Source organism: Ranitomeya imitator, chromosome 3 (genome assembly GCF_032444005.1).
Source record: "Ranitomeya imitator isolate aRanImi1 chromosome 3, aRanImi1.pri, whole genome shotgun sequence".
NCBI lineage: Eukaryota > Metazoa > Chordata > Amphibia > Anura > Dendrobatidae > Ranitomeya > Ranitomeya imitator.
The window spans coordinates 584,433,886-584,459,932 of NC_091284.1; the positions used below are offsets into that span (position 1 = coordinate 584,433,886).

The 26,047-nt window shown below is 41.4% G+C and overlaps 1 protein-coding gene across 1 annotated transcript in view; it reads left to right on the forward strand.

The window, feature by feature from the left end:
* Nucleotides 1-26,047, forward strand: part of UGGT2 (UDP-glucose glycoprotein glucosyltransferase 2) — a 559,388-nt gene that overhangs the window by 287,640 nt on the left and 245,701 nt on the right. The window contains exons 19-21 of the mRNA XM_069758034.1: nucleotides 1,649-1,747; nucleotides 5,267-5,361; nucleotides 25,749-25,955. Of these exons, the coding sequence (XP_069614135.1) occupies nucleotides 1,649-1,747; nucleotides 5,267-5,361; nucleotides 25,749-25,955 (401 nt within the window). The remainder of the gene's footprint in view (nucleotides 1-1,648; nucleotides 1,748-5,266; nucleotides 5,362-25,748; nucleotides 25,956-26,047) is intronic.

Consider the following 26,047-nt stretch of genomic DNA (forward strand, 5'->3'; position numbering starts at 1 on the left):
CAAAATACTACTGCGCCGGAGCCGCAGCATGAAAACAAGAAGAGGACGTCATCGTAAGAAGATGGGAGGTCCCGGACCACAGCGGGACCGCCCCTGGGTGAATATAATCTAACCTCTTTTTCTCATCTTTCAGGTTACATCGGGGGCTTATCTACAGCATTACAGAATGCTGTAGATAAGCCCCTGATGCCGGTGGGCTTAGCTCAACTTCCATTTTGGGGGTAGGTGGCAGGTTCCCTTTAAGTTGCCTAATAATTTGCACAAACAGATATCCTCCTAAGATGGCCAAATCTAAAAAAAAAAAACACTCCAACTTCCAAAAATATTAAGCTTTGGGTTGATTGAGAACATAGTTGTTGATCAATAATAAAAATAATCCTCTAAAATACAACTTGCCTAATAATTCTGCACACAGTGTAGATGTGACAGAGAATACTTACCAATCTGAAGAGGTGAGTACTCACTTCACTGTCATTTCCACCTTGTTCAGGCCCAAGACGCTCCTCAGAAGAAGACGATGACATTCTGATGCATGCAGTAACAATAAAAAGACAGAAATTATTAGGACATATAGAGACAGAAAAAAGAAAATAAAGACATTGGCTTTGATACTCACATTGTTCAGAGTGTAGATTCCTCACAGCTTCAGAGCTTGATACCTTGTTCCCAGTCTGCGGAGTAGTGACCTGCAAATGCCCACACCCTCCCTTTATCAGTTTCTATGTGGGGGTGGCTAATCAGTGTCTAGACATGTTTTCCTGTGGTAAAACGCATGCATTCTCATAGACTGTAATGCGTTTGTTTTTTTTTGCTGCATTCCATCCGCTAACAACCGCATACCTTTCGAGGCAGCAAATTCACGCCTCTGAAACTACAACATGTAGCGTTTACTGTGCCAAACCGCAGACAATGAAACGACGCATACCTCTTCAAATGCAACCGATCTCGGACACGAGTCCCTAATGTTAAATATAGGAATACACGACGCATGCGGGAAATTGCGGCATAAACGCTGCGGACACAACCGCAAATGTGAAACCAGCCTTAAATCTACTGCAAAATATGCATGTGTAAATTTTACCTAATAAATGTGTGAACAAAGCTGTAAAGGAATGTATCATCAGAAAATAACCTTTTGTTTAAATCAAGTGTTTATGCTGTGTTTGATGTTTTTATTTTTCTCAAGTATTCATATCTCGATCTATATGTAAATCTCGCAATTCTTACACTGGCCAGTAGACCTAATATTAGACTCCTCCTTCCTGTTCTTATCATCAGCCATATGGATGTTGGCAGCAATGGACTGGAACTACTGAGTTAGATAGACATATAATCTGGGTCTGCTTTGATCTGGATTGTGGATGGATGCGGTAGAGTTGAGCTGTGCCAAGGAGAGTGCACTGGGCTTCACTGCACATGCTCAGAGAAGCATAGTGATGTTCGCTCCTCCTTGGCCATCCACCCATATAGGTAGATTCTTATTTGTAGCTTTTTATCCTATAGGCAATAGTTGTAGTCACAGTGCACTCACCAGTTGCTTGCTACTTTTGTGTAATTACATATACCGTAGTCCCTGTCTAATTGTAAACTCATGTATAGTAATTTTCTTAATCATTAGTAATGCGTTTTATTTATTTTCTACCTATAGCGACATACAATTTGCAGGATTATGAGACCTTTTCATATCTGGATTCACAAGACAAAAGTGCTGTTTTTGCTGAGAATATGAAATATGCTACAAAAGCAGGTATGACATATCAAGGTTTTATATTACTGAGAGGTAAAATGATCTATATATAAAGAGCGCTTAAGCATAAAATAAATAAATATGGCATCCTTTGAATATAATTTTATTATTTTTAAAATAGTACATTGAGTTATACCATTATGCCAAGCATATTATCCCTATTTCCCATATGTTACACAGTACAGTAAGAGGCTATGATGGTAAGCTTGGTATTCCTCTTATGTAACTGATCGGTGCGGAGCTCAACTTGTAACCTCAGGATATGCAAATGGTGGAAATAATTCCAATGCCCAAGCAGCGAGCATGGCAGAGCAAGCCTGGAGCAGGCACAACATACCGATTCACCAACTGATTATTCACAATGTATCAGGCAGTCTATCAGTCAGCGGTGATTATTCATGTTGGATTGTTTGACTAAAGGCCCCTTCACATTAAGCGACGCTGCAGCGATACCGACAACGATCCGGATCGCTGCAGCGTCGCTGTTTGGTCGCTGGAGAGCTGTCACACAGACAGCTCTCCAGCGACCAACGATCCCGAAGTCCCCGGGTAACCAGGGTAAACATCGGGTTACTAAGCGCAAGGCCACGCTTAGTAACCCAATGTTTACCCTGGTTACCAGCGTAAAAGTAAAAAAAACAAACACTACATACTTACCTACCGCTGTCTGTCCTCGGCGCTCTGCTTCTCTGCACTCCTCCTGTACTGGCTGTGAGCACAGCGGCCAGAAAGCAGAGCGGTGACGTCACCGCTCTGCTTTCCGGCTGACCGACGCTCACAGCCAGTACAGGAGGAGTGCAGAGCAGAGCGCCGGGGACAGACAGCGGTAGGTAAGTATGCAGTGTTTGTTTTTTTTTTTTACTTTTACGCTGGTAACCAGGGTAAACATCGGGTTACTAAGCGCGGCCCTGCCCTTAGTTACCCGATGTTTACCCTGGTTACCAGTGAAGACATCGCTGGATCGGTGTCACACACGCCGATCCAGCGATGTCCACGGGAGATCCAGCGACGAAATAAAGTTCTGGACTTTGTTCAGCGACCAACGATCTCCCAGCAGGGGCCTGATCGTTGGTCGCTGTCACACATAACGATTTCCTTAACGATATCGTTGCTGTGTCACAAAAAGCAACGATATCGTTATGTGTGAAGGTACCTTTACAGAAGACTCCACGTAGGAGCAGCCATATCACTCCGGTGAGCTCTGGGTGTTTTTCCACATACAGTCTGGGACTTTCCAAGCAATGTTTTTCTATGGGACCTACCCTGATTTTTTATTTTTTCCGAGACTTCTACTCTTGTTCCTAGAGATAATAGAGTAGTGAGAATTTCATTCCTTTATTCTTAGATAGTGGTGCGTTATTAAAGACATTTGGTGAATTCTTTCAGAAAAATGTAAATGGAAATCTGTATTGGGGTTTTCTGGCTTTAACGTTTTAGAATCTAGCAGAGGGTTAAAAAGAAATAAGTTGAGATGATATTAGCCTTGACTGCTCTCTGCCACTGCTCAGGTTTACCGGCTACTGCAGTGATGTCACAAGTGCAGTGCACATCAACTCTGCAGCTAATCGCTGAGCTCACTGATTGGCTGCAGCAGTAATATGCATTGTAGTTGTGATGTCCCCTCTGCAGCTACTAAACAGAGGCTGGAGCAGTGGTGGAGCGCTGTCACTTGCGCAAGGAATAGTAAATACCACCTAAATGTATGGTTTTTACCCTCTCCAAGGCTATGGATTATAAAATGTTAAAGCCACTAAACCCCTTCAATCTAACACCAACACATGGACACCACAAATTGACACTCAGTTGGGGTCTTTTTCTAATGTAGGACACTTTCCAACAGACTAGGTTAACTGCCCCCAACCAATCACAAACCCTTTGTAATTGTAATAAGGGCTTATGATTGGATAAGAGCTTTTTCAATAAAATTTTTAGAGGGTTTTGTACACCAAAGAAGGACCCCTGTGTGGATCAATACGTGGTGTCTACGTTAAAGTTTAATTGATGCTGATGAACTGTTTTGCTTTTTTACTGACTGATTCTTCTGCCTGCACAGCCAACAACCATTCCCAGGGTGAAATTACTTAGCCATTGGGTCAGTAAAAGTGATAGCTTTGGCGTAGTAAGTCAGCGCCCTGGCTGCTCAACCGAAACATACCACCTGAACCGTTTATTATATGGAGTGAAGCATCTGCTAAGTGGTGACTTCTGATACTTCATTCCATGTCATGTCATATTTGCACAAGTGACATTGGGGGAACTTCCAAAACTAAGGTTGCAAATTTTTTTTGTGCAATAATGAATGTCCCTCAGTTGTTTGACCAAGTTTCCTTTATGGTTTCACATTTGTTATCGTGATCTAAATTTTTAAAGGTTGTGATGGAACATTCACCAGCAACCTGCAGACTAGAAAGGCATGCTGGGAGTTTAGTTTCATAGCCATTGGAGCTTAATCTGCCCTTGAATGATATGACTAAAGAAGAAACCTACAGTACATTTGGATGGAAATAACAGAAGTATACTTATGTAGTAAATTGCAAATTGAATAGTAGCAAATGGGAGCCAACAACATAGGGCTCCGACTGAGCAATACTGTTACTACACTGAAGGCATTATATCAGTGATCCAAAACCAGTGTCCCACTTGTAGCTCATGTGCCCCCCATGTCTGGCTTGCACCTGTTTGCTAAAGCAAGTGCTAATCTCTATATCATTATCCACAGGGGGCAATAAAATATTACTTACTAATGACTCTTAAAACTTTATTACTTTTTAAGGCAGCACCAAAAGGGCCTTGTTACTTTATAAGCCATTCTCAGACCATTATTTCTTTATAAGGTGGCACTCAGGGCATTACTACTTTTTATGGGAGCACTGGGGATATTACTATATTAGGGTGCGCTCTGAGAATTACAACCTTGATAGGGGCACACATGCAGCTACTTCGTATTGTTTGTCTACAATGTGGCTTGCGACCATCTAAATTTGGCTTTTCGTGGTAAGAAAGATTGGGCCCCCTGCAGTAGATGTTCTGGTCAGTCACTAGAGGGTCTCAAAGTATTGAGCACCATTGCTCCGATACTGGTTATACAACTAGTACAAGCCCAGGGTGTTTGTATCCAAGCTAAATGGTAAGTAGACCATCCCAATAGCTGCCAACATTTGTGTGGAATGGAGACTGGGGAGCATTGGCTTTCTTATTGTTTTACACTTCCTATGGAGTTTTTGCTCTTACGCTTAGGATACTTTTTAAGTAAAGATGTATGAAATATACTTCAATATTACTTAATGTTTCTCTAGAAATGAGTATTTTGTTAGCATAAATGTTCTCAATAGTTGTGAGTTAAAACCTGGTAAATGTTTTGCTTTGATTATGGCCATTACATTTCTCCGTTAATTGATGTGTGTTTTTTGCTTGTAAATGTATTTTTATTTTGAGCATGTTAAATAATAATCTCTTATTTGTGTAGTGTTAATGATGCCAGCCCTGAAATGCTTAGACTGTGGAATTTGTTATTTTCAGATGAGGATGTAATTTATGCAGTCACCATCTGGATTATTGCTGACTTTGACAAGCCAGCTGGGAGACAACTGCTTGCTAAAGCTGTGAAACACATGGTACAGTGCTACTAATTTCTACTGCTTTATGTTATACAGTGCCGTGTGCATGGGTGGGGGGCCTGACACCAACTTTCTAGTGAGCTCCCTAGCATGTGTCCTTTGATTTCTGGTGAATTTATTAGTTTTTATTCTTAATTATCTTGTAATTATCATGTTTTAACGTAGCTCCACAAAGATCAAAAATCCTTTGACTGGCATCCTGAAATACAGGAGGTCTAAAAGTCTGACACCTTATTCCAACTCTGTACTAAAAAGTGACATTTAAAGAGGAACCACTCTTCTAAATTTTTATTTCATAAATTAATGGCACATGAAAATAATAATAAACTTTATAATATATCTTGTATATCGGAGAAGTCTCTTCCTTTCTCAGCCAAGACTGATCTTTCGATCACAAAATTCTCAATTCACAGGTGAAATCTTTATTCAGTAAAAGCAGTTTGTTACATTTTGGAGATAGGAGATGACATTTGTTTATTTATAAAAGGGAAAATATAGAAGGGAAGAAGAGAAGATAGGAGCTCTAACTCTTACTCGTCCTCCCCCTTCCCGTCTACTTAGAACTTTAGCAATACTAAGTACTGTGTCCAGTTTTGGGCACCGGTGCTCAGGAAGGATATAATGGAACTAGAGAGAGTACAAAGGAGGGCAACAAAATTAATAAAGGGGATGGGAGAACTACAATACCCAGATAGATTAGCGAAATTAGGATTATTTAGTCTAGAAAAAAGACGACTGAGGGGCGATCTAATAACCATGTATAAGTATATAAGGGGACAATACAAATATCTCGCTGAGGATCTGTTTATACCAAGGAAGGTGACGGGCACAAGGGGGCATTCTTTGCGTCTGGAGGAGAGAAGGTTTTTCCACCAACATAGAAGAGGATTCTTTACTGTTAGGGCAGTGAGAATCTGGAATTGCTTGCCTGAGGAGGTGGTGATGGCGAACTCAGTCGAGGGGTTCAAGAGAGGCCTGGATGTCTTCCTGGAGCAGAACAATATTGTATCATACAATTATTAGGTTCTGTAGAAGGACGTAGATCTGGGGATTTACTATGATGGAATATAGGCTGAACTGGATGGACAAATGTCTTTTTTCGGCCTTACTAACTGTTACTATGTTACTATAGTGATGCACGAACGTGCTGGGATAAGGTGTTATCCGAGCATGCTAGGGTGCTAACGGAGTGTATTCAGCATGCTCGAATAATATGTCCGAGTCTCCGCACCTGCATGTTGACAGCCGCAACACATGCAGGGATTGCCTAGCAACGAGGCATTCTCTACATGTTTTGTGTCTAACAGCTGCGAGACTTATCCAGGCACATTCGCTCATCACTAAGTAGCAACTGTCATCCCTTATCGCGGTAATGTAAAAATCTCTAACAGCTAACTCAAGCATGTATAGACTTGATCATTCAAGGAGAGGATCCCTCTCCACGCCGCCTACTTTGAGTGGCAGTGCACTTCTGATTGACACTTTGGACTAGTGATCTGCTAAAGCTGCTAGCCTGAACTTTATTTTCTGTGATGCTACAAGCCTCGTAAACTAGGTTGTCTATTCTCACAGGATTCACTTAGATAGTGCTGGGCAGCTCACCTAATAGTATGGGCGTCATAAAAGGGCTTTAAGCCAGACACTGTGCATTACCTGTGTGTGTGACCAGCGCCCGATACAAGCAGCTCTTGTGCTTGTCTAATACTAAGCAATCACCCCCTCCATGCATTGGTAGGATGTGAGTTGTTCTCTCATCAGTATTTTGCACCTGTGTTGCCGCCATCTTTACTACATGGGTTTGCTGCATTGTGAGAGTGCATTAGTTCTGAGACCTGTGCAGTTAAATACTGCTGCCCCTCTTTTGCTGTAGTAATTCTTGAATTTTTGGGGGATCTTTATTCCTCTTTTTGTGGCTTTGCTTTTAAATTTACTTTTAGGAGATTACACTACATGGTCATCTAGACAGGAATTCAGGGGGGGGCATAGAGGGTGGAATGGGACTTTTGCAGGGTGACTAATAATGAGGGCTACTGGCCTTTTTCCCGGTGCCCAAGGCTTCATGGGGCCCATGCCCAGATTGCCCTCATGTGCAGCAGGCAGGGAGCTATCCGTGCAGCTCCGCGGCGTACAGGAGAAAATGGCAGCGGACCTGCTGAAATCTGTCCTCTGCTTCCTGCCCAGCACTTTCTCTCTGACATAGGAGTACGTGGCTGGATGACGACAGCATGCAGCACACGCCTGTGTCAGAGAAAGTTGCCGGCAATGACAATGCTGCGGGGAAACAGACTGAAAGGTGAGTTGTTTTTTTTTTGTTTGTTTGTTTTTTTTAACAAATATACGGGGGATAACAATGATGGATGTGGGGGAGAGGACAGTGATGGAGGTGCGGAAGATGACAATGAGGGGGGTGGGGGACAAGACAATGAGGGAGGGCTCGGGATGGTAGTGAGGACTTATAATGTATTTATGAACAGGGGAGGGGGAGGAGGACGCTAGATATGTATGTAAAATGAATTGGGTGGTGGAGAGGGTGCGATGTCCCTGATAGCGTCCTCCCCATCTCACGATTCATTATGACACTATCAGGGACTTAAAATTTATTGGGGAGAGGAGTGGATAAGGTGCTTAGGACACTTTTTATAATGAATTGAAAGGTGGGAGAAGACGCTGTCAGCGACTTGTAATGAATTGAAAGAAGGCAGAGGCTTCTCAGTACCTGATAACCTTCTCCCAACTTCGAATTCATTATCATGCTATGAAGTACTTATAATGAATGAGGAGGAGGAACAGGACAGGGACTAAAGGCTATATGCACATGTTCAGGATCTACAGGAGAAAAATTTTGCTACATGTCCTAATGTGTTGGCAGGAAGAACGCAGCGTAAAATTAATTTTTTTGCAAACTTTTGACATGCATTTGCTGTGTATTGTCTCCCACTCATTAGAATGGGTGAAATTTATTTTAATCCTTAAATCCTTATTGACTTCGGACGGAATAGTACGTCAGACATCTTTACCCCCTTTTTCATGTGGACTCCGGCTGTGAGCCCACCTCAAAGCTGCGACATGTCAACTGTTTTCAACAGCTGTCATGTGCCTGCAATAGGCGCTGGCGGAATCGCGATCGACCCGTGCCTATTAACTACGTAAATGCCACTGGCAAATTCTGACAGCGGCATTTAACAAGCACATCCGGCCATCGGACGAAAATACACGCACTTCTGACCACCGTCACGTGATCGGGGGTCAGCGATGCACCAGCATGACAACCAGAGGTCTCCTTGAGACCTCTATGGTTAACATAGTTATTAAGGTTGAAGGAAGACTTTGAGTCCATCTAGTTCAACCCATAGCCCAACCTAACATGCCCTAACATGTTGATCCAGAGGAAGGCAAAAAAAAAACATGTGGCAAATAGTAAGCTCCACTTTAGGGAAAAAAATTCCTTCCCGACTCCACATACGGCAATCAGACTAGTTCCCTGGATCAACGCCCTATCAAGGAATCTAGTATATATACCCTGTAACATTATACTTTTCCAGAAAAGTATCCAGTCCCCTCTTAAATTTAAGTAACGAATCACTCATTACAGCATCATACGGCAGAGAGTTCCATAGTTTCACTGCTCTTACAGTAAAATATCCGCGTCTGTTATTATGCATAAACCTTCTTTCCTCCAGACGTAGAGGATGCCCCCTTGTCCCTGTCTCAGGTCTATGAATAAAAAGATCATCAGAAAGGTCTTTGTACTGTCCCCTCATATATTTATACATTAATATAAGATCACCCATTAGTCTTTGTATTTTCAATCTAAATAACCCCAAGTGTAATAACCTATCTTGGTATTGCAGACCCCCCCCCCCCCAGTCCTCTAATAACTTTGGTCGCTCTTCTCTGCACCCGCTCTAGTTCAGCTGTGTCTTTCTTATACACCGGAGACCAGAACTGTGCACAGTATTTTAAGTGTGGTCGAACTAGTGACTTGTATAGAGGTAAAATTATGTTCTCCTCACGTGCATCTATGCCTCTTTTAATGCATCTCATTATTTTATTTGCCTTTGTAGCAGCTGCCTGACACTAGCCACTGGATATGAGTTTGTCATCCACCCATACACCCAGGTCTTTTTCATTGACCGTTTTGCCCAGAGTTTTAGAATTAAGCACATAATTATTCATTTTATTACTTCTACCCAAGTGCATGACCCTTCATTTATCCCCATTAAAGCTCATTTGCCATTTATCAGCCCAAGCTTCTAGTGTTGTGAATTCTGTGGCAGAGCTCCCTCCTGTGGTCACAAGTGGTACTTCGGCTGATTCTCTCTGTGAGCTTCTGTTGATGGAGGGAAGTGGTACTGCGGCTTCTGAGTTTCCTCCCTCAGGTGATCTGGTGAGGTCGTTAGGTGCTTCTCTACTTAACTCCACCTAATGCTTTGATCCTGGCTTGTCAATGTTCCAGTGTTGGACTTGCTTTTCCCTGGATCATTCCTGTGGCCTGCTGCTCTGCATAGCTAAGTTCTTCTTTGCTATTTGTTTGCTATTTTTTCTGTCCAGCTTGTCTAATTTGTTGCTGGAAGCTCTGGGACGCAAAGGGTGTACCTCCGTGCCGTTAGTTCGGTACGGAGGGTCTTTTTGCCCCCTTTGCGTGGTTTTCTTTAGGGTTTTGTGTAGACCGCAAAGCTACCTTTTCTATCCTCGATCTGTTAAGAAAGTCGGGCCTCACTTTGCTGAATCTATTTCATCTCTACGTTTGTCTTTTCATCTTAACTCACAGTCATTATATGTGGGGGGCTGCCTTTTCCTTTGGGGTATTTCTCTGAGGCAAGGTAGGCTTATTTTCTAACTTCAGGCTAGTTAGTTTCTCAGGCTGTGCCGAGTTGCATAGGCAGAGTTAGGCGCAATCCACGGCTGTCTCTAGTGTTGTTTGGAGAGGATTAGGGATTGCGGTCTGCAGAGTTCCCACGTCTCAGAGCTCGTTCTATGATTTTGGGTTATTGTCAGATCACTGTATGTGCTCTGACCGCTATGTCCATTGTAGTACTGAATTGCCTTTCATAACATCTAGTTTACATAAATCATCCCGTAATAAAAAGTTGTCCTCCTCTGTATTGATTTCTGCAAATATTGAAATTCTGCTCTGAATGCCCCCTACAAGGTCATTAATAAATATGTTAAAAAGAGGGCCCAATACTGACCCCTGTGGTACCCCACTGCTAACCGCGACCCAGTCCGAGTGTGCTCCATTAATAACCACCCTTTGTTTAGTATCCCTGAGCCAGCTCTTAACCCACTTACACATTTTTTACCCTATCCCCATTATTCTCATTTTATGTATCAACCTTTTGTGTGGCATCATATCAAAAGCTTTTGAAAAATCCATATACATTACAGCCGCTGGGTTCCCTTGGTCCAGTCCGGAACTTACCTCTTCATAGAAGCTGATCAGATTAGTCTGATATGAACGGTCCCTAGTAAACCCGTGCTGATACTGGGTCATAAGGTTATTCCTCTTCAGATACTCCAGCATAGCATCCCTTAGCATGCCCTCCAGGATTTTACCCACAGTAGAGGTTAAGCTTACTGACCTATAATTACCGAGTTCAGTTTTTGTCCCCTTTTTGAATATTGGCACCACATTTGCTATACGCCAGTCCTGTGGTACAGACCCTGTTATTATGGAGTCTTTAAAGATTAAAGATAATAATCTATCAATGACTGTACTTAATTCCAGCAGTACTCGGGGGTGTATCCCATGCGGGCCTGGAGATTTGTCAATTTTAGTGATTTTTAGATGCCGCCATACTTCTTGCTGGGTAAGGCAGGTGACATTTAATGGGGAATTTTTATCACTAATCATTTTGTCTGCCATGGGATTTTCTTGTGTAAATACTGATGAAAAAAGTCATTTAGCATATTGGCTTTTTCCTCATCCTCATCCACCATTTCACCCAGACTATTTTTAAGGGGGCCAACACTATCATTTTTTAGTTTCTTACTATTTACATAGTTAAAGAATATTTTGGGATTATTTTTACTCTCTGGCAATGAGTCGTTCTGTCTCAATTTTTGCTGCCTTGATTTGCTTTTTACAGAATTTATTAAATTTTTTTGTGTTTATTTAATGCTTCATCACTACCTACTTCCATTAATTCTCTAAATGCTTTCTTATTGTCGCTTATTGCGCCCCTTACAGCTCTATTTAGCCAAATTGGTTTCCTCCTATTTCTAGTATGTTTATTCCCATATGCTATATACTGTGCACAGGTCCTATCCAGGATGCTAATAAACGTCTCCCATTTTCTTTGTGTATTTTTGTCTCAGGAAATCGTCCCAGTTAATTGCACCAAGATCCTCTCTCATCCGTTGGAAATTTGCCCTCCTGAAGTTTAGTGTCCTTGTAACCCCTCTACTACACATCTTATTAAAGGATACATGAAAACTTAATATTTTGTGATCACTATTCCCCAAGTGACCCCCAACCCTTATATTTGCTATGCGGTCTGGCCTGTTGGTTAATATTATGTCTAGCAGTGCCCCCCTTCTTGTTGGGTCCTGAACCAGTTGTGAAAGGTAATTGTCTCTCATAGTTGTCAAAAACAAATTAACTTTGCTGGAACTGCAGGTTTCTGTTCCCCAATCTATTTCAGTTAAGTTGAAGTCCCCCATAATAATAACTTCTCCTTGAGTCGCAGCTTCATCTATTTGCTTTACGAGGATATTCTCCATTGCTTCCATTATTTTTGGAGATTTATAACAAACCCCTATCAGTAATTTATTTTTCCCCCTCCCCTTATCTCCACCCACAGGGACTCTACATTTTCATTAGATTCACCTATATTATCACGAGTGATGGGTTTTAAGGATGATTTTACATACAGACACACACCTCCCCCTCGCTTATCCGTTCGGTCATTTCTGAACAGACTATAACCCTGCAAGTTAACAGCCCAGTCATGGCTTTCATCCAGCCATGTTTCTGATATCCCCACCATGTCATAATTATGCTCCAACAACATTAGTTCTAATTCGTCCATTTTGTTGGCGAGGCTTCTGGCATTAGTATACATGCACTTGATGTTCCTCTCTGTACCTCTATTATTTCTTAAATTAACTGTTCTAACCCCACCCCCCATGCCACAACCACCCCCAACTTCCTTATTTGTGCCCAGGTCTCTATCTGCACTATCTTCCCCTCCTATAAAATTAATACCCTCCCCCCAATCCCTGGTTTAAACACTCCTCCAACCTTCTAGCCATTTTCTCCCCCAACACAGCTGCACCCTCCCCATTAAGGTGCAGTCCGACCCTAGCGTAGAGCCTGTAGCCAACTGAGAAGTCGGCCCAGTTCTGCAGGAACCCAAACCCCTCCTTCCTACACCAATTCTTGAGCCACTTATTAACTTCCCTAATCTCCCGTTGCCTCTCTTGCGTGGCACGTGGTACAGGCAGTATTTCGGAAAATACCACGTTGGAGGTCCTTGCTTTCAGCTTGGAGCCTAATTCCCTGAAATCATCTTTAAGGACCTTCCACCTACCTCTAACTTTGTCATTTATGCCAATGTGCACCATGACCGCTGGGTCCTCACAAGCCCCTCCGAGTAATCTGTCCACCCGATAAGCGATGTCGGACTCGAGCGCCAGGTAGGCAGCACACCGTTCGACGATCCCTGTCTTTGTGACAGATTGCCCTATCTGTACCCCTAATAATTGAGTCCCCCACTACCAGCACCTGTCTGGCCTGCCCTGCTCTCCTATTTCCCTCCTTACTGTAGCAGTCACTCCTCCATCTTTCAGAGGACATGCCTGGCTGCAGTAGTGCTACCCCTGTACTGGCACCCCCCTCATCTGCCAACTAGGCAAACTTATTGGGGTGTACCAGATCAGGACTAGCCTCCCTGGCACTCTTCCCTCTACCCAGCCTTCTAACTGTCACCCAGCTTGCTACTCCACTGTCCTGCGACCCCATCCTACCATCCCCCCTTCATCTATCCCATTGAGCGTCTGCTCAGTGAGCAGAAGACTCCTTTCCATATTGTCTATGGATCTCGGTGTTGCCAGCTGCACATTTAGATCCAGAATCTGGGCTTCCAAATGCACAAAGTGCTCACATCTCGCACAGCATTATGCACCCTCGACCGGCTGCTCAAGGATTGCATACATGTGGCAAGATGTGCACTGGATGGCATTAGCAATAGTGGAGCACATTTCCTAATGGGGATTGCACCACACAGAAACGTTAAATAAAAAAAACTAAACTAAAAAACAAATGCTAAGTATTAAGATACAGACAGCAATTCAGTAATTCCTCCTTTGGAAACTCCCTGAATCCAAAGTCACTGAATCACAAGTCACACTTATCGCCGTTCACACTTACGCTCAGGTCACACTCACCTCATTCACACTCGCTAAGCTGAAGATTTAAAGATTTTTTTTTTCCCCTCAGCAGCAATCCACCTTGCTCTTCAATGCACTTCCAAAAAGGTTGATGCCAGATTGCTGTGCGTGCCACCCTGTTGACGGCGCTCATAGCAATGCTGTTATTCTGCTACATAGGAGCGATCTGAGCATCGCTCCCATGTAGCAGAGGTGATTGAGTTGTGGCAGCTTCTAGCCTCCCATTAAGGCTATTGAAGCATGCCAAAGGTAAAACACAAAAAGTGTTTAAAAATATAAAAAAAATTTTTAAACATCTAAAATTTCAAATCACCCCCCTTTCGCACCATTCAAAATAAAACCGTAAAAATAAAATCAAACATACACATATTTGGTATCGCCACTTTCAGAATCGCTGGATCTTTCAACAACAAAAAAAGGAATAACCCGATCGCTGAACGGCGTAGCGAGAAAAAAGTTGAAATCCAGAATTACTTTTTTTGGTCGCGGCAACATTGCATTAAAATGCAATAACGGGCGATCAAAAGAACATATCTGCACAAAAATGGTATTATTAAAACCTTAGCTCGCCATGCAAAAAATAATCCCTCACCCAACCCCAGATCACAAAAACGGAGACGCTACGGGTATCGGAAAATTGCGCTTTTTTTTTTCACCTACAAGTTTTGGAATTTCTTTTCAGCACTTAGAAATTTTAATCAAACTATATTACAAAACAGATTAAATAAGAAGACATTAAGGAATAAAATACATGTTAGTTTCGGACCACTCCTTTTAAACTAAAAGATGTTTTATTGCATATAAACTCCATGTTTAGCTTGACAGGTTCCCGTCAACAGTATAGTGGCAGGGAATTTTGCCAGATAGCAGATCTTTAGCATAAGAGCGAACCTGTGCAGCTCTGGATTGTTATACTTAAACTATAGTTAACATTCGCAGTTGTGATGCTTTTGAATTAAGTAGAAGATTGGTAGCATTAATAGTGTGTGGGGCTGATGTTATGGAATCGTTTTTATTTGGAAGCCTTCACGCGCTTATGGATCACTTCCTTTATTGCACTTGAAATTGTTTTCGGAAAGCAGCAGCTTAATATATTCAGAATAGATTGTCATTTCTTTCTGCTATCACACTCCATAACCTGTTAGATTAAGTAAAACGCAAGTTTGCTGCCAAGCGTTTGTCCCAAATAAGCTGTGTGAGGTCAGGATTTCAATGTATCACACCTAACTTGGAAAGATGGCTTTTACGAAAACAAAGGCAAAATTAGACTTTGCAGCATAACCTTCCTGCCATTTTGTCAGCTATTTTGTAAGATATACTAAGTTCACTGTAACGTATATTCTTTGTTGTGACCCCGAGAGCAGCATTCTGTCACACTAAATTATAAGCGTCGGAGACCAGTGCTTCTGAACTTCAGTGTTATTATCTAGACTTGACCACAGGGCTAAAACTTTGTGGCATCATTTGCTCTAGACATTGTCAGCTTTGATTAACTGCGAGGCAAAGCTTTCTCCTTTAGCATTGTACATAGTAAACAGAACATAACTTGTTAAAGGCAATTTGTTCCAGCTCTGCAAATAACTATAGCCATCATTCCTTGTTTACATATAGACCGCTACATTATAATTAGTCATGTTCTTAATTACTGGAAAAGAATAATTTCACCATCTTTTTTTCCTTAAAAAAAAAAAAAAAAAAAAAGTTTATGAAAAAAGTGTCTGTACCTTGTTAGCCAGCAGATGGAAGAATTAAATAAATTTAAAGTCCTCAGGGGTTGATACCTTTTAAAAAGGATGTTTCAATGGATTTTCTTTTTCTTCTGCGCCCCCTTCTTTCCAAAGTTAAGCCCCTTGGTAGTAAAGATATAGATTTTTCCTTTAGCCAAGTGGGCTAATGGGACTTCTCTGTGTGCTTTTGCTTTTTCCCCTCTGATACCGACAAATCACAACAAGCCTTCACCCACTGAGAAGACCTGTAATATATTTTTTTTATTTGAATGGAAAATTTGCAGCTTTATTATTGGGGGTCATACATTTGGATCCAAGGGGCACATAATCAGTAGAGCAGTATCAATTGGAGGAGGTGCTCACTTTAAATTAAAAAAAATCTAATGAAAAGTCCTCTTTTATTAACTAAAAAAGTGATGTCCAACAGCATGCTTTCGAGACTATTTGGACGACACACTGTGCAAAAAATTAAGTAGAAGCTTAGTAAGCAGTGGCAGATTGTCGGACCCATCCGGACACCACGTAGAGAAGGCGCAGATGGTTTATTACCATCTCGGCCTTCCTGTGTGCTGCATACACAGTGCTGATGGAACACTGTGTATACAGATAAGGTTAGCACCGACAGAACTGTTGTCTAGCCCCATGAAAATGTGAGATGTGTTTGAGATTTTTTCTTCATATTTTAACCCAGTTATCAGCTAAATAAAAAAGAATATGAAAATGACATCACAATTAGACCCCATGCATCAAGAAAAAAAAGGAAACCTATGACCACCTCACCACATGTTTGGAAAACAATGGTATGAGCAGTGAAAATGGCCTCGTCTTAACAGACTGAAGAATGTGCTCTTCAGACCTAGTGGGAGATCACAACCATGGACAAAATCTCAATCAATTGACAACAAAACTGACACTTTATCAAAACAAAGTATAAGAAGACTCAAGTAGTGTGTTGTAGGTCTATATATAGTGGCTGTTGCAGAATAGGGTTGCAGTGGTATCGTGATAAATTAGATAACATTAGTTTTAAAGCGATGTGTGGACATCCCTCTGGCAAATTGTCCTTTTAAAAAAAATAAATGAATTCTAATGGTTTCTTAGCTGGTATATTACTACACTGTGTGCAGAATTATTAGGCAAGTTGTATTTTGATCACATGACACTTTTTGTACGTGTTGTTCTACTCCAAGCTGTTAAGGATTGAGAGCCAACTACCAATTAAGTAAATCAGGTAATGTGCATCTCTGTAATGAGGAGGGGTGTTGTCTAATGACATCAAAACCCTATATAAGTTGTGCTTAATTATTAGGCAACTTCCTTTCCTTTGGCAAAATGGGTCAGAAGAGAGATTTGACAGGCTCTTAAAAGTCCAAAATTTGGACAAGATGCCATTTGCCAGCAGTTTTGCCATATTTCAGAGCTGCAATGTTACTGGAGTATCAAAAAGCACAAGGTGTGAGCTACTCAGGGACATGGCCAAGGTAAGGAAGGCTGAAAAACGACAACCTTTGAACAAGAAATATAAGATAAAACGTCAAAACTGGGCCAAGAAATATCTTAAGACTGACTTTTCAAAGGTTTTCTGGACTGATGAAATGAGTGACTCTTGATGGGCCAGATGGATGGGCGAGAAGCTGGATCAGTAAAGGGCAGAGAGCAACACTCCGACTCAGACGCCAGCAAGGTGTAGGTGGGGTACTGGTATGGGCTGGTATCATCAAAGATGAATTGTGGTTGAGGATGGAGTGAAGCTCAACTCCCAGACCTACTGCCACTTTCTGGAAGACAACTTCTTCAAGCCGTGGTACAGGAAGAAGTAAGAAAAACATGCTTTTCATGCAGGACAATGCTCCATCACATGCCTCCAACTACTCCACAGCGTGGCTGGCCAGTAAAGGTCTCAAAGAAGAAAAAATAATGACATGGCCCCCTTGTTCACCTGATCTGAACCCCATAGAGAACCTGTGGTTTCTCATAAAATGTGAGATCTACCAGGAGGGAAAACAGTCCACCTCTTGGAACAGTGTCTGGGAGTCTGTGGTGGCTGCTGCACGCAATGTTGATCGTACACAGATCAAGCAACTGACAGAATCTATGGATGGAAGGCTGTTGAGTGTCATCATAAAGAAAGGTGGCTATATTGGTCACTAATTTTTTTGGGTTTGGTTTTTGCATGTCAGAAATGTTTTTCTAAATTTTGTGCAGTTATATTGGTTTACCTGGTGAAAATAAACAAGTGAGATGGGAATATATTTGGTTTTTATTAAGTTGCCTAATAATTCTGCACAGTAATAGTTTCTTGCACAAACAGATATCCTCCTAAGATAGCCAAATCTAAAAAAAAAAAACACTCCAACTTCCAAAAATATTAAGCTTTGATATTTGAGTCTTTTGGATTGATTGAGAACATAGTTGTTGATCAATAATAAAAAATAATCCTCTAAAATACAACTTGCCTAATAATTCTGCACATGGTGTATTAACCCCTTCATGACCTTGGGATTTTTCGTTTTTCCGTGTTCGTTTTTCAGTCCCCTCCTTCCCAGAGCCATAACTTTTTTATTTTTCCGTCAATTTGGCCATGTGAGGGCTTATTTTTTGCGGGACGAGTTGTACTTTTGAACGACATCGTTGGTTTTAGCATGTCATGTACTAGAAAACGGGAAAAAAATTCCAAGTGCGGTGAAATTGCAAAAAAAGTGCAATCCCACACTTGTTTTTTGTTTGGCTTTTTTGCTAGGTTCACTAAATGCTAAAACTAACCTGTCATTATGATTCTCCAGGTCATCACGAGTTCATAGACGCCTAACATGACTAGGTTATTTTTTATCTAAGTGGTGAAAAAAAATTCCAAACTTTGCTAAAAAAAAAATAAAAAAAAATTGCGCCATTTTCCGATACTCGTAGCGTCTCCATTTTTCGTGATCTGGGGTCGGTTGAGGGCTTATTTTTTGCATGCCGAGATGACGTTTTTAATGATAGCATTTTGGTGCAGACACGTTCTTTTGATCGCCCGTTATTGCATTTTAATGCAATGTCGCAGCGACCTAAAAAACGTAATTCTGGCGTTTCGAATTTTTTTCTTGCTACGCCGTTTAGCGATCAGGTTAATGCTTTTTTTAAATTGATCGGGCGATTCTGAGCGCGGCGATACCAAATATGTGTAGATTTGATTTTTTTTTATTGATTTATTTTGATTGGGGCGAAAGGGGGGTGATTTAAACTTTTATATTTTTTTATTTTTTTCACTTTTCTTAACTTTTTTTTTTTTTACTTTTGCCATGCTTCAATAGCCTCCATGGGAGGCTAGAAGCAGGCACAACGTGATCGCCTCTGCTACATAGCAGCGATCTGCTGATCGCTGCTATGTAGCAGAAATGGAGGTGTGCTGTGAGCGCCGACCACAGGGTGGCACTCACAGCCACCGGTGATCAGTAACCATAGAGGTCTCTAGGACCTCTATGGTTACCATCCTGATCCATCGCCGACCTCCGATCATGTGACGGGGGCCGGCGATGGCGTCATTTCCGGCCGCCCGGCCGGAAGCGGTAGTTAAATGCCGCTGTCTGCGTTTGACAGCGGCATTTAACTAGTTAATAGGTGAGGGCAGATCGCGATTCTGCCCGCGTCTATTACGGGCACATGTCAGCTGTTCAAAACAGCTGACATGTCCTGGCTTTGATGCGGGCTCACCGCGGAGCCCTGCATCAAAGCAGGGGATCTGACCTCGGACGTACTATCCCGTCCGAGGTCAGAAAGGGGTTAAGAAACAAGGGTGGAATATCTAAAAATATCACGCCATAATTCACCCAAGTTTCATCAAGGGACGTGTTGAAAAGGGGCACGAGGGCCACATGCTACACCAGTCCACTGCGACATATAAGTTACTTTGCAGCTATATTTTCACTTCCACATTAGATGCATCATATTATGAGTTAGACTCACCAGCAACTTATATTAAGCAATAGATATAGAGAACCATTGGTGTTTTGTGGTGGCAGTGCCATTTTTTGCGGCATGTATCAATATCAAGACCCATGTACATTAGTGCTGTATTATTTGATGGAGATTATGCCTGAACAAATATTGACTATTTACAGAATGACTTTACAATTGTGATAGTTATGTTAAGGTGATGTGTGGCCCTCCATTGTGAGTACTCTGTTGGATCAATATTGTTTTATATACATTTTGTTATTTCAATAAAGATATAAATTTGAGAGATTAGACACATGTTTTGTTCTTGTGGTAGTATTCATAATTTGGGGTAACATGTTTTGGATTATTTATGCTCTTGATGTTAGTGGCCACTAATTTTACCTGGGATGCCAATTTTTGGGGAATAGTTTTGGGGGCTAATTTTGCTGTCCCTACCCTTCATATATTAGGAAAGTGGATGTGTACCCTGAAGTGCTCTCACACATTTTATACAGCTTGATGTGTTATTTGGCTCGCTGGGGGAGGATGAATTGTTGGAATGACAGACGGCCCTTATAACTCACCAAGGACTCGTCGACTCCTACACCTGCTCTGGGGTATATAAATTTAGAAATTAATGTTGTGGGTGGAAAATTAGGGGTCTCAATCTGTTTAGGCGATTGCAGTTGGTCAGTTCTTGGGGGGCTTGGGAATTATCACTAAATTGAATAAACCTCAGTAGGGCTTCATAACGAGCTCTGGTTGTGACAGCTGCAAATACAGGGAAACTGTGGACAGATTTTATTGCCCAGTAGGAGCGGAGTGTGTGTGTTTTTTTTTTTTATAACTATTCCCATGTTCATATTAAGGCCCAAGAATTTCAGGCACATTTTTTGGGATCTAGGAATGAAAGGCAGAGGGTTTTTGGCAAATTTATTGTCGAGCATATAAATGGGTTTGGTGGGCAATTCTGGAGTAACGAAAATTAGGAAAAAGTGAAATGGGGTCAAATTGGTGACAGCTAATTTAGTTCCGGGGACTGCTAAAAAGTAAAAATAAAAAAAGGGGGGGGGGGGGGACATTTGAAGGGGAAAACACTAATATTTTTTTTTTACTTTTGAAAAAACTGCCTAGCCATAGCAAACCTAATTATAACCCTAACATCCCTAACAGCAAATAATGAGAAAAATAGAACCTATAAAATAAAAATGTTATCTGACAAGGGGATGACACAGGAAGGAGGGGGGGGGGGGAGGGAGGTAATGAGGTTTAGGGGATTTACATGGAGATAAAAAATTTTCTTCAGACATTGTTGCACTCGGACGTAGTGTATCTCTCTTCGCTTCCAGAACAATATCAAGGAGAGAAGAGAGAGGCACATCCAAAGTGCTGCCATTTTTACTAATATTGGGGGCTTTTAATCACTGTCATGTGGTCTATTACAGTAATCAAAAGCCAGCAGCCAATGAGAGAATTCTCAGCGGTTGCCGGGTGAAGGGAAGCAGATCTTGGTGGGCGCACTGCACATGCGTCCGCCATTTTCTTTCTGCAGAAGGAGGACGGGTGTCCGGGGACTACGGATCCTACCACTTCTCTGTTTGCTGATATGTTAGATCATATCAGAAGAGAGAGAAATTCATTTTAAATCAGACTTTTTTTTGTTATTCAGTGAATAAAGTCAATCACATGACGGGGGACCTTAAAAACCGGTCGTGATCATGTTCTCCAGGGTCTCCGCTATCCTCAGTAGCTGAGACCCCGGAGATTTTTCTATCCTGGGGCGCCATACCCTTTTTTCTCAGTTCCGTTAAAAAGCATCGTTGAATAATTAGGACCCAACGTTAAAAGGTGGATGGCTGAATGTTAAGGGGTCAAAGGGGTTCTCCAATAAAAATAAGTTATGGAAAGGCAATAGCTTTTTAATCGGCAGGGGTTCCACCTGGGAAGAAAAACAGCACTCCTTTTGTTTCTAGGTGTACAGATAGGGTCCCAACCCGTTACATGTAAAAAGTCCAAAAATCCGGAACTCTATACCATCTGTTTTCCTTAAAGATGGAAGTCGCCATCCTGCGGGCTGTCATAGGCTCAGTTTCTCCAGGCACAAGCTTATGCTTGAAACAAAGAGACAGAAACGCATATGCTATATTTATGAATCTCTCTGAATCTATTTGAACCACTTAGTAAAACGTTTTGTACACTTGCTTCTCGCTGTAAATAAACTTACCAAATAGAGTGCTGGATTTTTGAATTTTTATCCCTGTTGGAATAAAGCGACTGTGTGGATGCCCTACTGCATCTCCATTCACTCCCTAGGGGACTACCGAGCCTTGTGCTTGACTTTTTCCTGCATCCCCATGTTCCCTGCCGCTCCATTCTAAGGATATGTTCACACAACCGTATTTTCGTTGGGATTACTGTCCATTAAGAAAACTGACCTCACACAGACAGGACTTGGACCAATGTTATTTAATAGGGATGTTCAGATGACAGATTTTTCATAGGGAATTTTCTTCAATCCAAATATTAATCTAGGGTAGCAATTAGTCTAGAAATCATATAGTAACCCATAAAAAAGTTTAACTTTATTAATGTTAAAATGCCACCAACCTGTGGCCAAACCACACACAACAAAAACCACCGTGAAAACAACTGGTGTAGGGATGAAAATTCCCTAAATGATGCCTAAGCTGGTGCCTTCCTGGCTGCGTGGGTTGGCGCCCTAGGGAAAGCGTTGTGGCACCCCCGCTCAACGATGGCTGACCCTAGGGTCCCTAGATAAACCCTACAGATCCAATTGGGTCCCTCTAACCAAATAATGAACTAAAGGTACCTCTGATGTCTATACAGAGGTCACACCTATTTATAGGGAATCCTAAAACCCACACCGTGTTATAAAAACAATAGAGAACATGTTTTTAGGCATTTGACAGCAATAGAATACATTCAGCAAAATTACTGTCCATGTTTAGCCATACATAGAAAACTTCATAACTTGATAGATCTGTGTCTACAATTCTTCTGTACCACCATTTGCATTTATGATAAAAATATACCACCATATCGCTGTTTTAACTGATAATCTACTTCTAATAAACTATATTAGACACCCCCGGAAGAAGGCACCGCGCCGAAACGCGCGTTGGGGCTCGTGGCAGTGTAGTCCTCCCCTCAGGTATCATGATTGATTAACTATTTGTTTATTTATTTCACTGTTTATACCTCTATCAGTCCTGGTGTGCATGTTTACACATATGTCGCACTGATGCAGTTTAACCATTAATGTATTATTGCACCCTTGGAGGCTGATGTTACGTGATGTGCAGTATTATATAGCACATATTTTACTACTGTATGTAACATAAGTTTGTGTTACACCATCTACCTGTCGGTACTACACTGCCACCTATTGGTGATTATTGTCTTATCCTGCTTTCCCCTGTTTATATTCTCATGTTGTTCCTCTTATTATTACTTTAATAAAGATTTACATTAGTTTTATTTGGTTCTCGTAGTGCTGTCTTTTTCGGTTTTCTTGTTCACTTATTGGTGCACTGAACCATTTACATATGTCCACGCACCCTTGGTATGTTTGGTTAGTGGTGCATGTATGGTCTGGCATATATTTTCTAATAAACTATATTTGTGCTGAAATGAACAATTAGGTACATTCATGGTGCCGATCACAAATTCAAATGCCGTCCACCTATAATATATATCATTCCTGACGGCAATAGAATATATTCAGCACAATCGCTGTCGATATTAAATCATATATAGAGATCTAAAGCAAACATGGTACTCATCACAAGTTCAGATGCCTTCTGCCTATAATGTATATCGCCTCAACGCGTTTCGCCCCTCTGGCTCATCAGGAGGCCTAATTCCATAATGTACCTAACATGGACAGTGATTGTGCTGAATGTATTCTATTGCTGTCAAATGCCTAAAAACATGTTCTCCATTGTTTTTATAACACGGTGTGGGTTTTAGGATTCCCTATATATAGGTGTGACCTCTGTATAGACATCAGGGGTACCTTTAGTTCATTATCTGGGTAGAGGGACCCAATTGGATCTGTAGGGTTTATCTAGGGACCCTAAGGTCAGCCATCGTTGAGCGGGGGCGCCACAACGCTTCCAATAGGGTGCCAACCTCCGCAGCCAGGAAGGCACCAGCTTAGGCATCATTTAGGAAATTTTCACCCCTACACCAGTTTTTTTCACGGTGGTTTTTGTTGTGTGTGGTTTGGCCACAGGTTGGTAGCATTATAACATTAATAAATAAAGTTAACCTTTTTTATGGGGTACTATATGATTCCTAGATTTTTCATAGGGACCGAATGTCCGTGTAGTAGTCTCTTCTGTTTCTCAGATGAGACTCTACTATTCAAGTCCATAGATGTGCAAAAAAGATCAGCTTCAATACGTATACCAAATGATTTTTACCGATAGATTCAAGAAGTATCGTTTCTCCTTGCAGAAAGTGACATGTTAATCATGTCGAGATGAGGAGACTTAAAGCTTCAATGCTCCTCTGGGAAATATGCAAATTGTCTCTTCAGAGAGGAAGAGGACTAAAACTCTAGTGCCACCTATTGGAAGTAGCAATCCTGACAGTCAATGTCAACCCTTTAACGAGCCTTATCACATGACTTAGGATAAGAGCTAAACCAGATGTCAATTTGCAGACACTGTGTTTCGGGGTACTGCCCCACGTCAGTGCAAAGTGGAGATCTGGTTTGGCTGAGATAAAGGCGTCCGTCACGGATCCCGCTCTGTGGTGTCACTAATTTGTCACGTACCCACTCTTGGCACGTAACTTGGAGTTGTGCCTGCAAGGGTTAATCTATCTCCCCACACTCAGTCCAGCATTCAACCTCTGTCCTATGCTGTGATGGAAGCATAAATCACACACCGACCCAGGCCACACACCTGCTCATACATGCTGCCACCACTCACCGAATACACGGGCGATGAGTCCCGGACTATTACTAATACTGTCTACCACTCATAAGAGTCACACACCTTAGGCTATGGATTCTTTAGAACATACGAGGTTCAACTGTTAGTTTTATGCTTTAATACAAAAAGGTTCAGTGATTACAGTAAGAAAAAGGTATAAAAATATGATAATAAAGACATACAGGTATGTAAAACAGTATAAGGCTGTGTGCACACGATGCAGATTTGGTGCAGAAAAATCTGCTGCAGTTCTGCACTAAATCTGCATCTCCTGGCAGAATCTGCAGGTGCGTTTTTTATGCGTTTTTGATGCGTTTTTTATGCGTTTTTGATGCGTTTTTTATGCGTTTTTGATGCGTTTTTTGAGCACAAATCTGCATAAAAAACGCATCAAAAACGCACCTGCAGATTTCTATTATGGAGGGGTGCAGAAACGCTGCAGAACTGCACAAAAGAAGTGACAGGCACTTCTTTGAAATCTGCAGCGTTTCTGCGCAGATTTTTCTGCACCATGTGCACAGCTTTTTTTTTTTCACATTGATTTACATTGTACTGTGATCACAGTGCAGTTCTGCAGCGTTTCTGCTGCAGAAAAATCTGCTGCAGTTCTGCACTAAATCTGCATCGTGTGCACATACCCTAAAATAAACAGGAGAAATCTTACAGAAATAGCTAGCTTGTAGTCTGCTTTCTGCTTCTTGAGGGTAGGATGAATATAGATTTGGTGGAACACATCAGCTTCCCAGTCTGCCCTCATACGCCTTCCTCTCAGCCAAACCAGATCTCCACTGACGTGGGGCAGTACCCCGAAACAGTGTCTGCAAATTGAGATCTGGTTTGGCTCTTATCCAAAGTCATGTGATAAGGCTCGTTAAAGGGTTGACATTGACTTTTAGGATTGCTACTTCCAAAAGGTGGCACTAGAGTTCTAGTCCTCTTACTCTCTGAAAAGACAATTTGCATACAGATAGATTGCAATTCTAATACGAGAACATATTTAGTCTCGTCAATTTTATCAAGTACTGATGTATAAAAACAATGTCGTTCAGAAGGCAACACAGATGAAAAATCATCTGTTGTTTTCTGGATGAAAAGTAGACCATTTTTTATACTCTCATTAGTGTTATCACTGGAAAACCTTGTTAAATAATGGGGATGTTGCATGAAATGTAAAATGTAAGAAACAAAGTATAAAGCATTAATTGTATTTAAGTTGTCCATATTCTCACATTGTTTTGATATACAGCATAGAATCCACCCTTGTCTAATAAACTGAAAAGAATATAGGACTGATCATCTAATTGTCAGTGTATTTCTTAAGGTAATTTCATTTAAAATATTGTTTTTGTTTTATCGCGCTAATATTTGTTTTTCCTTTCCTGGTTAGAAACAAAGCACCATTGCTCGCCTTGGAATCATAAATAATCCCACCTCCAAAATCACTGAAGAAAACACATTGATATCCCGTGCAATCTGGGCAGCTCTCCTTACACAGAAAAGCCATAACATGCTGACGTTCTTTACAAAGCTTTCAAAAGAAGAAACTAAGGATGCACTTACAAAACGGCAGAAAATCAAAGATTTCCTGGTGTCGGTAAGCATCCATTTATTGCTCTGTGAATTCTTTCAAGGTGAGTATACATTAGCTGCCGACATACTTGCAATTCCATTAAACCCAGCAGTTTT